Below are 10,313 nucleotides of genomic sequence, written 5' to 3'. Positions count from 1 at the left end.
CTCTGGCCTCTGCACTTTGGCCTTACTGTCCCCTGGATGGCTATTTGTGGAAAAAAACTTTCAGTTCTAATCTTCCCTAGGCTACATGTGCATCTCCAAACCAATCGCTTTTCAGGGGAGTAGAAAGATCTGGTTGTTTGAATTTGGACGTGTTATCTTCCTTCTGTTAGCCACTATTTGTACCAGAAACCAGAAGTCCCCTCCCCCACCAGCAGAAAGGGCATGGTGCTTGTCTACCAAAAACAGGATGGGGGTAGGAGGTCAGTTTTTGTCCCCATTCCCCCCCCACCCCGCCCCCGCTTGGACTTAGCAGCTGCCTGCTAAGGCATCTTCAAGCTTCTATTCCCATTTGGGCAATTTCATAGTGCTGAGCCCTGAACCCTGGCTCAGTACCTGCTTCACATGATGTGGTCTCAGCTGTTAAGACCCACGGGCCGGATTCTACCTATTATGTGCCTTGAGTTCCACACAAGCAGCCTTTGGAGGTCAGATCTGGGTGTGCATTGTGATTACCATGGGTAATTTACACAGTAATTCTCAAGTCACCCACTAAAGGAGCTGGCAATTTTAATACTGAACCTCCCAGAATTGAGCCAGACAGTAACTTTCGGAGCTCAGCAAGTGCCTGGCAACATAACTCATCTGAACCAGTTTCTAGTTACTAATTAACAGCTGTCTGCTTCCAGTTACCAACCCCAGGTTTTACCAAACTCTCCCTGGAATCTGGGCTCTACCCTTTTACGAAGGGCAGTTAACAGCCTGGCGAAGCAGAGAACCTACTACTGCAACACCCCACAGGTGTTATGTCTTAGACTCCTTTCTCCCTGCCAGCCCAGTCCAACCAGCTTTATGAAGAGACCCCACCTTTTCCCCACCATGATACACACACAAAACCAGGATATGCTGCAAAAAGCTTTATTTCCATATGGTCCAAGGCTTGAGAGAGGGCTCCAGGGTGTTAAAAAAGCTGCCTAGTAGCTGCAGAGAGGGGCTTCAGGCAGCCCTGATGTTAGGTGGGTTCTTCAATGGCCACTGGTCTCCAGAAGCTCCTAGTCGTGCTTGAGGGTGAGCCTTTCGAAGAGATACTCGCCCAACCCAGCCTGGGGACCAGCCAGCCTGCGGAGGTTGGTCAGGTGGTCACCCATCTTCTTGATGAGTTTCACTTCCTCATCTAGGAAGTGGTTCTCCAGGAAGTCACAGATCTAAGGAACAGAAGAGAAAATCTTGCCACTTACAGATCTAATAATGGGACAGATCGGGCAGGGAGGCTCAGAAGAAAATCTGCTCATTCAAATGGTCAGTGCTTAGTTGGAATGTAAGTATCATTCTGGGTAAGGTCTTAGGATGGGCAGATGTGAAAGGAGATACTTACGTGGGGGTCTCCGCGGGCAGAAGCCAGGCCATGCAGATCCAACAGGGCTTGATTCAGGTTCTTCTCTACGAGAAGGGCGGCCTCCATAGCGTCCTGGGTTTTACCCCACTCATCTTGAGATGGCTTCTATACCGAAAACAGAAACGGCTCAGTACTAGCCACTCTGCAGCTGCTAAGTCGCTTCAGTTCTGTCCGACTCTGTGCGACCCCAGAGATGGCAGCCCACCAGGCTCCCCCGTCCCTGGGATTCTCCAGGCAAGAACATTGGAGTGGGTTTCCATTTCCTCCTCCAATGCATGAAAGTGCAAAGTGAAGTCGCTCAGCCGTGTCTGACTCTTAGCGACCCCATGGACTGCAGCCTACCAGGCTCCTCCGTCCATGGGATTTTCCAGGCAAGAGTACTGGAGTGGGGTGCCATTGCCTTCTCCGACTAGCCACTCTAGAAAGGACTAAAAACTGATTTTCCAGTAGTTGCTAGAGTAAAGGGTTTAGCCAGAAAAAAACCTCGAAGAGCGTGTATATTTCATCCTCAGTATCCTACAAACTACACGTCCCAAGACACCACACGCTGCGTCCTGGACCGCCGCGTCTTGGGTGAACGGCTGCGCCTCCATTTCCAGCCATAACAAACAACCCACACAAGACTGAACTCAGTCTCCCAAGAGCCTATGCAGTACCCAAACCGCTACAATCAAGGGGTCTCTCGCGCAGGGATTCTTGGGAGATGTAGTCCGCTGCCCACACACTATTTACCTGCACGTCCAGGAAGAGGGCGCGGCCGCCACGCTGGTTTTGCAGTTTCAAGAGACGCTCCGCGCCCTCGCGCTTCTCCTTGGCCAATTCGCGAAAAAAGTGACCCACACCCTCCAGGGCCACATCGTCGCGGTCGAAATAGAAGCCCTGCAGGAAGAGATGGCGGGAACAATGGTAAGCAGGAGGCGAGGCCAGGCAACCGGACTCTGCCTTCTGACTATCGAAGGGGACAAAGAAGGCCAGCGCGTGCGCAGAGGGCCTGAGGTGCGCAGCTGAGGGAAACTTGGGCTGGGGGCGTCTTGGGGAACCTCACCAGAGAGAGGTAGGTGTAGGAGGCCCGCAGTTGCATGTTAACCAGGCGGTTGACGGCGGCCTCCACCTCGGTAGAATAATTCTGACGAATCTGGGAGCTCATGATTGGTCGGTAATAATAAGGAGTTAAAAAATGGTGGCTGGTCCCGGTGATCGCGGACAGCTGAGTGGCTGACTCCGAAGGTTGCGACTGGAAAAAAGGTTGGAGGGTGGTCGGAGGCTGGAGCAAGGGGCGTCCCTGGGTCTGTTCCGTCCAAGCACTGTTGAAGCAAGAGACAGATCCGCGGGGCCGCCGAGCGCACTTCAAAAGCCTGTGGACAAGGCGGCTTCTTTTATAGCGCGCGGGCCCTCGGAAGTGGGGCGGTCAGGGAGAGCGGTCGGCCAATCTGCAGTGGTGGGAGGCGGGACCTAGTGCCCGGGAGTGACCAATCAGGAGCAGATGGGGCTTCCAGCTCCCCGCCCCGAGGTGGGAAAGTCACGCGCCTGTACCAGGAGGGAGTTGTGAAATGGAAATGGGGGGCTGGGGGTTTTCGCAATATTCAAAGGCTTTGGGGCTAATTCTGGGAAGCCAAGGGATTCTGGAGGGGTCTCGCTGATAGGTGAACGATTAATGAAGACACTGGGAGCTCTGCAAACTAATGATCCCTGGGTCCCCCGGGGTCTCTCAGGAAAGTAAGCTGGATTCTGGCGTTGTGTCAGAGCATGGACGTTACTGGAACCCCGGGGGTTCTTTAGAGGTGTGGAAACCTCCAGAAGACTGGAAATTGCTCTGGGAGATAAGAGGGTCCCCGGAGCAGTGAGAAGTTTGGAAAACTGTGAGATGATATTTCTGGAACTGGAGCCTTGGGGTTCAAAAGTCGGGGGAAGTTTCTGCAGCTTTAGAGTTCAGTGGAAGTCCATATTTTTGTGGAAACTTCCTGGGGAAGATCTTTAGACCCTGGAGGTGATCTGCAAGATTAAGAAAACAGCTATAGAGCCCTGGGGTTCAGCCCCATAGTGGGGAGGGGGGAAATGTTTCTGAAAGTCTTGTAAGGGCTTTTTAAAGAGGTTAGGAGTCTTGGAGAATCCTTTGGAGCCCTAGGAAGATAAGTCTGGGCCACTTGGAATACCTAGGGGCTATTTTAGGAGCCTCTCTTTTTTTTTTCTGGGAACTGAGTTTGGGAGGGGGTGAACCGGAACTTGGGGGGGGGGGTCTCTCTGAGACTGGATTTCCTGAAGATTATTTTGAAGGCAGCCAGAAACTGAGAATTCGTTTTTGGCTCTGAAGTAACCTCTCTGAAGTTGTCCCAGTCTTGCCTGACACATTCTTCAAGATCACAGAGAAGCCCTGGTTCCTGAGTAAACAAGAAGGGCCTAGGGACCTGTGGATGGATGTCTGTCTGCAACCAATGGACGTTCTTAACGTGTATCTGGGCCAGGCTGGTGCCTGTGTGGCAGATCTGGTTCACAACAGGACTCTGTCCTCAAGGAGCTCCGCATTTTTGGGGGGAAAGGAGAAACAAAGACAAGAATTTGACCCTCTGTAAGTGCCCTAATGGAGGCAGCTGGCGGGCTGGGGCAGAAAGCTGAGGCTGCAGGGGTGTTGGGGGCAGAGGTCAGGGCCCCTCCTTGCAGAGAAGTTTCTCCAAGCAGCTTGGGCAGGGTACCACCTGATCAGGGGGAAGCCAGTCAGGCTGGTATCTGGGGTCCTCAAGGGGTGTCTTGGCCCAGAGCCAGACTAGTAGCCGTGCTGAGTCATGCTGAACTCAGCTCCGGAAGGGGCTCTGGGAGGGGGGGGGGAGGCGGGTGAGGCCCGCTCACTGACCTCATCTCCTGGGGGGTGTACTGCAGTCTGGCTGGGATCCGGGGAACTGGGCCTAGCTGGGCCCCAAGTCTGACCGCCTCCCCCAAGGTGCTGCCCTGAGTGTGCTTTGTCTCTTGAGTCTTACTATCTTTTTAGTTCCCTTGATGGTTTCCCTGGGCTCCTCCTGCCTGTGTCCATATTGTCCCCTCTCTCTGGGCGGTGACTCAGTCTCCCCTTACAGCTACTTTTTCAGACCTCCATGTCTCCCCTCTCTGGGTGTCTCCGGGGAAAGCCTGTGGGGGAGGGGCAGTTGCCCCAGGCACACAGTCACAATGGGGCCTGAGTTATTCATTCACCAAATTGCATACCTCAGCCCAAAGACCTTTAGCCTCGGCCTAGAGGAGCAGTGACCTGGAAAGTGCTCTCAGGTGGAGGGAGAGGAAGGGTGTGATAAAGGTGATCTGAAGCTGGACTGTTGGATCGGGGGATGAGGAAAGACTGGAGACCCAGGGAGACAGGGACAGAGAGACAGGGAGGTCAGAGAAAGGCAAAGACAGAGGGGAACAGAGAGCCAGAGAGATGACAACCAACTCTGACTATCTCAGTGACCTTGCTACTGCCAAGTCACTTCAGTCATGTTCGACTCTGTGCGACCCCATAGACGGAAGCCCACCAGGCTCCCCTGTCCCTGGGATTCTCCAGGCAACAACACTGGAGTGGGCTGCCATTTCCTTCTCCAATGCATGAAAGTGGAAAGTGAAAGTGAAGTCACTCAGTTTCGTGTCCGACTCTTAGCGACCCCATGGACTGCAGCCCACCAGGCTCCTCGGTCCATGGGATTTTCCAGGCAAGAGTACTGGAGTGGGGTGCCATTGCCTTCTCCGTTCAGTGACCTTAGTAATCCCCTTTTCAGATTCCCCTTCTTTTTAAGAATTTCCTTCGTTTATTGTTGGCTGTGCTGGGTCTCCCTGGCTGCATATGGGCTTTCTCTAGCTGCGGCAAGTCGGGGCTACTCTCTAGTTGCGTGCGGGCTTCTCATTGGGTAACTTCTCTTGTTGTGGAGAACGGGCTCTAGAGAGCGGGTTTCAGTAGTTGCGGCTCATGAGTTTAGTTGCCTCGTGGCATGTGAAATCTTCCCAGAGCAGGGATCGAACCCATGTTCCCTGCATTGGCTGGTGGAGTCTTAACCACTGGACCACCGGGGAAGTCCTTTTAAAAGAAAAATAATTGCTTGGCTGCACCAGGTCTTAGTTGAGGACATAGGATCTTTGTTTCAGCAGAGGGATCTTTTAGTTTGGGATCTATTAATAGTTCCCTGATCAAGGATTGAACCTAGGCCCCCTGTATTGGGGGCACAGGGTCTTAGCCACTGGCCGGCCAGTGGCTCTTCTGAGCTCAGCATCTTCCCACAGGCTGGCTCCCATCCTGAAGGCACAGGGCCAGACCCCAGACTCCTCCCCCCAAAACCTATCAATCTCTGCTCATGTCCCTCCTCTGCCTAGACAATTCTTGCTCAGGCCGCCTCCAGAGTCTCCCTTGGACCCTCTCCAGCCTCCTCAGCCATCCAACCTCCAAGGGTCTTCCCAAAAGGCCTGAGCCCTACCCCTGTTCTCCTAGTCCTCCTGAGGCCTGCACACCCGCTTCTTCCCCGTTTCTCCTCCTCAGTAAATGTACAACTTCCTGTAGTCCCATGTGGTGGAAGCTTCCGGGCCCTAGTTCCTGGGGTTCAGGAGGCCTGCTTTGTACCCTGCTGTCCTGACCTCCACAACACCACCCCCCCAGCCTCTGTCAGGCTGGGGCCTGGCCCAGTGCTGCCTCCAGCACAACACCCTGGCTGTGACAAGGACACAGGTGATTCAAGCCGCCTCAGTTCCCCTCAGGACTGTGGGCTCCTTGAGGGCAGAGCCACAATTTAACTCGCCACTGACCCACAGAGGGCACTGGTTACCCTCAGAAAAAGATGGGTCAGCGCATGAAGCCTGGTCTCCTGCGACAGCCAGGAAGCGGGCCCAGTGACTCAGACTCCAAAGTGTGGTCCGAAAGAGGTTTATTGTGCCCACCCCCCAAGACCACGCCTCCCTACCCTGCCCCACCCCAATAATTAAAAAAGTAAGAAAAACTCCCATGGCCCCCAAATCCGCCCCACCCCCCTGAAAAATGCCATAATTTATGCAGAAAAAGTCCAAGGCAGTTGATGGCCTCAGCCCATCTTCTTCCAGATGGTGAGCGAGGCGGTGAGCACTCCAGCCACAAAGATGGTCACTGTCTGCCATGTGGGTGTCCCAAAGTAGGAGAGGAGGCCGTCCTGGGGACAGGGACAGCAGGCACTTCATCGACTCAGCCAAGGGGCAGCCCCTGGGCCAGCACATGAGGGAGCAGGGAGGGGTCAGAGGGCACAAGTAGGGGCAAGGGCCTACGAGTGGGGAAGTTAAAGGATTATCATAGAACTTGAGGGATTCCAGAGGAATTGGAGGGAGGCACCAGGGAGGGCAGCGAGGCATCAGGTCAGGGGTCACTAGGAGGTCAGAGGTCACGAGGAGGTCAAGGGTCATGGACAGGTCATTGGGCACCCTGTGAATCAGGGGTTGATCAGACATATGACCCCAAAATAGGGAAGGGGGCACTCCTATGGTGGGCACAGAAAGGCCCAAGGGCCCCAGAGGAGTGGGGGAATGGGGTGGGGTTAGAGGTCTCACCCAACCACCCTGGTCCTGGATCCAGCCCAGCAGCCGCTCTCGAAGGAAGTCCAATGTCCAGCCCATGATGGTCCTGATCAACTCGGGCACCTTGGTGCACAGGGCCTATGGGAAGTGGGGACTTCAGGGACTGAGCCTTGTCCCTACTGCCTGGGGCCACTGGCCCCCAGCCTCCCTTCTCACGCTCTGTCTCCCTCCTGCCCTTCTGCAGTCTCTTTTCCACTCAGCGTCAGAATAAGCCTCATAAACTGTAATATGGATCTCGTCCTTGTCACCTGCCCTGTTCACAAACCATCTTATGGCTCCTTGGTACCTCTGGGATGAACAATCAAAAGTGCAGCTTGGCCTACAGGGCCCTGTGTGAAGGCTCTGACTTGAACACATTCCACTTTTCCTCTTGGTTTCTGCACCTCATTGCCCTTCTTCCACATCTTCATTCCCACCAAATTCTTCACCTGCCTCAGGACCTTGGCACATGCTGATTCTTCTGCCTCAACAGGCCTCAACCTCTTCCATTCACCCCTCAAAGCCCAGGTCTAATGTCACTTCCCCAGAGAGGGCTTTCTGATCTTCAGGCCAGGTAAGGCTTGACACCCCCCATACCCAAGACCGACTCTTCAACTTCCTTAGCTTTCCTTCTCACCCTTTATCTCACTGCTTCTCACCTGTTGTCCCCAGCTCCATATAGAGCCCTCCTACCACCCTGACTGCGTCCCTCTCATCTTACATTCAAGCCCCATCAGCTCAATCTTGCAAACACATTAAGGAATCTACTTCCCCACCTCCACCGCTGCCACCTCAGCCATCCATCGTAGGCCTATTATAGGTACCCCCATCAGCTTCCCAGTTTTTGCCTTTGTGCCTCAAGATCCCTTTTTCTACTCACAGTAGCCAAAATAATTTACTGGGGCTCCCCTCCCCCAGTATTTTATCATGAGAATCTTCAGAGAAACAAAAAGAATTTCACAGTCAAGAAGCATATACACACAACCTAGATTCTACAATCAACATTTTGCTGTCCTTGCTAGACAGAAGAGGAGATGGTTAGATGGCATCACTGACTCAATGGACATGAGTTTGAGCAAACTCTGGGAGACAGTGAAGGACAGGGAAGCCTGGCATGCTTCAGTCCATGGGGTCACAGAGTTGGACACAACTTAGTGATTGAACAACAACAATCCTTGCTAGAAAAATCTTTTCTGCTTATAAATCGGGTCATCTAACTCTTGTTTAAAACCAGCCAATCACTCTTGCTACACTCAGAGTAAAGCTGGCTGATCTTTACAGAGGCCCACAAGACACCTTGAAACCTGCCCTCATCACTCACCTTCTCCCTCTCCTTACTCTGTCCTAACCACGTGGGCCTCCTCATTGCCCTCAACACACCAGGCTTGGTCCTACCTCAGGTCCATTGCATGTGCTGCGCCCTCTATCGGATACATTTCCCCCCATCTTTATATGTATCACTGCATCTTTCTTGTCATTCCATCTTAGGCTTTAATGTCACCTCCTCTGAGAAATGGTCTTGTGGCTCCTTTGCACAATCATGTCACCAGAGTTTACTTTGCTCAGCAGTCATTATACAACACGGGCTTCCTGAGAGCAGGGACCTAACCTAGTTCTGTTCTGCGTCCTGGGTGCCAAGTACAGGTCGCACACATCATAAGCCCAATAAATGTTTGTTGAATGAATGTTATTGTTCAGTCACCAAGCTGTATCCAACTGTCTTGTGACCCCATGGACTGTAGCCCACCAGGCTCCTCTGTCCCTGGAATTCTCTAAGCAAGAATATTGGAGTGGGTTGCCACTTCCTTTACCAGGGGATCTTTCCGACCCAGGGATCAAACCTCGGTCTCCTGCATTAGCAGGTGGATTCTTTACCATCTGAGCCACTAGGGAAGCCCATGCTGAGTGAATAAATACATGAATGAAAAAGCTGATGAGTGGCCCATAGCTGACTCTCTGCATTCCCTCTGTGGTTTCCGGGCTGTCCCGAGGGTTGACCTCGTGACTCCCAGGTCCTCTCAGGCCTGAAGGGAGCCTCCCTGGGCTCAGGGCCCTGCAGCCGCCCACCTTGAGCACCAGTTTGCTGGCAAAGTAGAAAAGGGCGACAACCCGGCCCCAGTTGAAGTTGCCGTCGGAAAACATTTCAGCCGCCACTCGGAAAAAGACCTCTCGGGGAGAGTCTGTGTCCACAGCTGCGATCATCCTGCAAGAGAGAGGAGAGCCAGTGTTGGGGAGGGAGGATCAGGCAGTGTGGCAACTCTGGGGTCCACCCAAACCAAAGATAAAACCCAAGACCTGAGCCAGGCTGAAATCAAAAGAGGCCATCGTGGGGGAAAGCCGCAAGATGGAAACTGGGGAAAAAGACTCCATGAAGGGGAGTTTCAAGATCCCAGGGCACGGGAAGGCTGGGAGTCCAGAATGCTGAGTTGAGTGATGGGACCCTGGACCTCTGGGTCTGAAAGAAAAGGGGGCTGGACTCCAGCCTCCCAGTGGAAGTGGGGGTTGGGAGCTGGGACTCCTGGGTTCTGAGAGAGAAGGGGCCAAGTCGCAGGACTCCTGGGTCCCAGGGGCCACACCTCTGCAGCTCCATGTTACTGTCCAATTCATCTCCGATGCGCTTCAGACACTCGCTCAGCTTCTTGGTGGATGCATCCTGGGGCACCTGCTCCAAGCCCAGCTCGGGTGTCTCTCCCCCCATTCGCCCTGCTCGATCCTGGATGAAACTAGGGTGGGAACGGAGTTGCGGGGATACAGAATCAGAATGGGGTCTCATTCCCCAAATCCGTTCCGCAATAATCAGACCTCAAACTCACCCCTGAAGCAAAAGGGCCCCTGTCTTCATGATCTGCTCAGAGCTGGTGGGCCCTAGAGGAGAAAGGAGGGAAGAGGTGCCTGGACTCTTGGGTCCTAGGAGGATCCAAGGAACTGGAGTGGCTCCTGATCTCTGGGGGAGGACAACGCTAGGGGGCTCTGCATTTCTGGGCCCCTCATAGATAAAGTGAAGTGGGAGCCCAAGCAACTGAATCCCCGATGAAGAAAGAAGCAGGGGTCCTGGGCCTGTTAACCTTCATTCTTCCCGGGGCGGGGGGAGAAGGCTGAGGAAACACTTCAAGGGTCCAGACCCCTGGCCTGAGGCGACTGAGGGGAGACCCGCCCCTCCCACCAGGAAGTGGTGCCGGCGACAAGCCCGGGCCTGCCCCCGGGGCTTGGATTATGGGGTTCTCCCGCTCCTTGGGGGCCAGAGAGCACCAGGCGGGAAGGGATCGGGATGCGGAGGCCGGAGAGTCGGGGACCCCCGGGGAGGGAGTGGGTGGAGGCTGGCAGCGCCGGACCCGGGAGTTTCTATGCCGGAGTGCTTGGCGATCGCACGGCCCCACACCGGCAGGAGGGA

General features: G+C 54.1%; 2 protein-coding genes across 2 annotated transcripts; both read right to left on the bottom strand.

Annotated features, from left to right (window-relative positions):
* Positions 1-899: 899 nt before the first annotated feature.
* On the bottom strand, positions 900-2,753 carry FTL (ferritin, light polypeptide). The gene is made up of 4 exons (XM_010849583.1): positions 2,439-2,753; positions 2,126-2,272; positions 1,373-1,498; positions 900-1,202 (listed from the first exon to the last, which is right to left on the bottom strand). The coding sequence occupies exons 1-4, from the start codon at positions 2,538-2,540 to the stop codon at positions 1,050-1,052; spliced, it is 528 nt and encodes a 175-aa protein (XP_010847885.1). The 5' UTR covers positions 2,541-2,753; the 3' UTR covers positions 900-1,049.
* A 2,578-nt stretch (positions 2,754-5,331) lies between these two features.
* Positions 5,332-10,291, bottom strand: BAX (BCL2-associated X protein). The gene is made up of 5 exons (XM_010849584.1): positions 9,736-10,291; positions 9,499-9,645; positions 8,990-9,125; positions 6,917-7,021; positions 5,332-6,525 (listed from the first exon to the last, which is right to left on the bottom strand). The coding sequence occupies exons 1-5, from the start codon at positions 9,762-9,764 to the stop codon at positions 6,421-6,423; spliced, it is 522 nt and encodes a 173-aa protein (XP_010847886.1). The 5' UTR covers positions 9,765-10,291; the 3' UTR covers positions 5,332-6,420.
* Between the last annotated feature and the right edge of the window lie 22 nt (positions 10,292-10,313).

Source organism: Bison bison, unplaced genomic scaffold (genome assembly GCF_000754665.1).
Source record: "Bison bison bison isolate TAMUID 2011002044 unplaced genomic scaffold, Bison_UMD1.0 scf7180017864285, whole genome shotgun sequence".
In the NCBI taxonomy this organism is placed as follows: Eukaryota; Metazoa; Chordata; class Mammalia; order Artiodactyla; family Bovidae; genus Bison; species Bison bison.
The sequence above is the reverse complement of the archived record's forward strand: the minus strand, read 5'-3'. Positions and strand labels throughout refer to the sequence as shown.

Excerpts from the sequence above, each read along its gene's own strand:
- FTL (XM_010849583.1), bottom strand. The coding sequence starts at position 2,540 with ATGAGCTCCCAGATTCGTCAGAATTATTCTACCGAGGTGGAGGCCGCC. Across the intron at positions 1,499-2,125 it reads CCCTCTTCCTGGACGTGCAG|AAGCCATCTCAAGATGAGTG; the intron begins GTAAATAGTGTG and ends TTTTCGGTATAG. Across the intron at positions 1,203-1,372 it reads CTGCCCGCGGAGACCCCCAC|ATCTGTGACTTCCTGGAGAA; the intron begins GTAAGTATCTCC and ends TCTGTTCCTTAG.
- BAX (XM_010849584.1), bottom strand. The coding sequence starts at position 9,764 with ATGAAGACAGGGGCCCTTTTGCTTCAGGG. Across the intron at positions 9,646-9,735 it reads GGGGCCCTTTTGCTTCAGGG|TTTCATCCAGGATCGAGCAG; the intron begins GTGAGTTTGAGG and ends TTCCCACCCTAG. Across the intron at positions 6,526-6,916 it reads TCCAGGACCAGGGTGGTTGG|GACGGCCTCCTCTCCTACTT; the intron begins GTGAGACCTCTA and ends CCCTGTCCCCAG.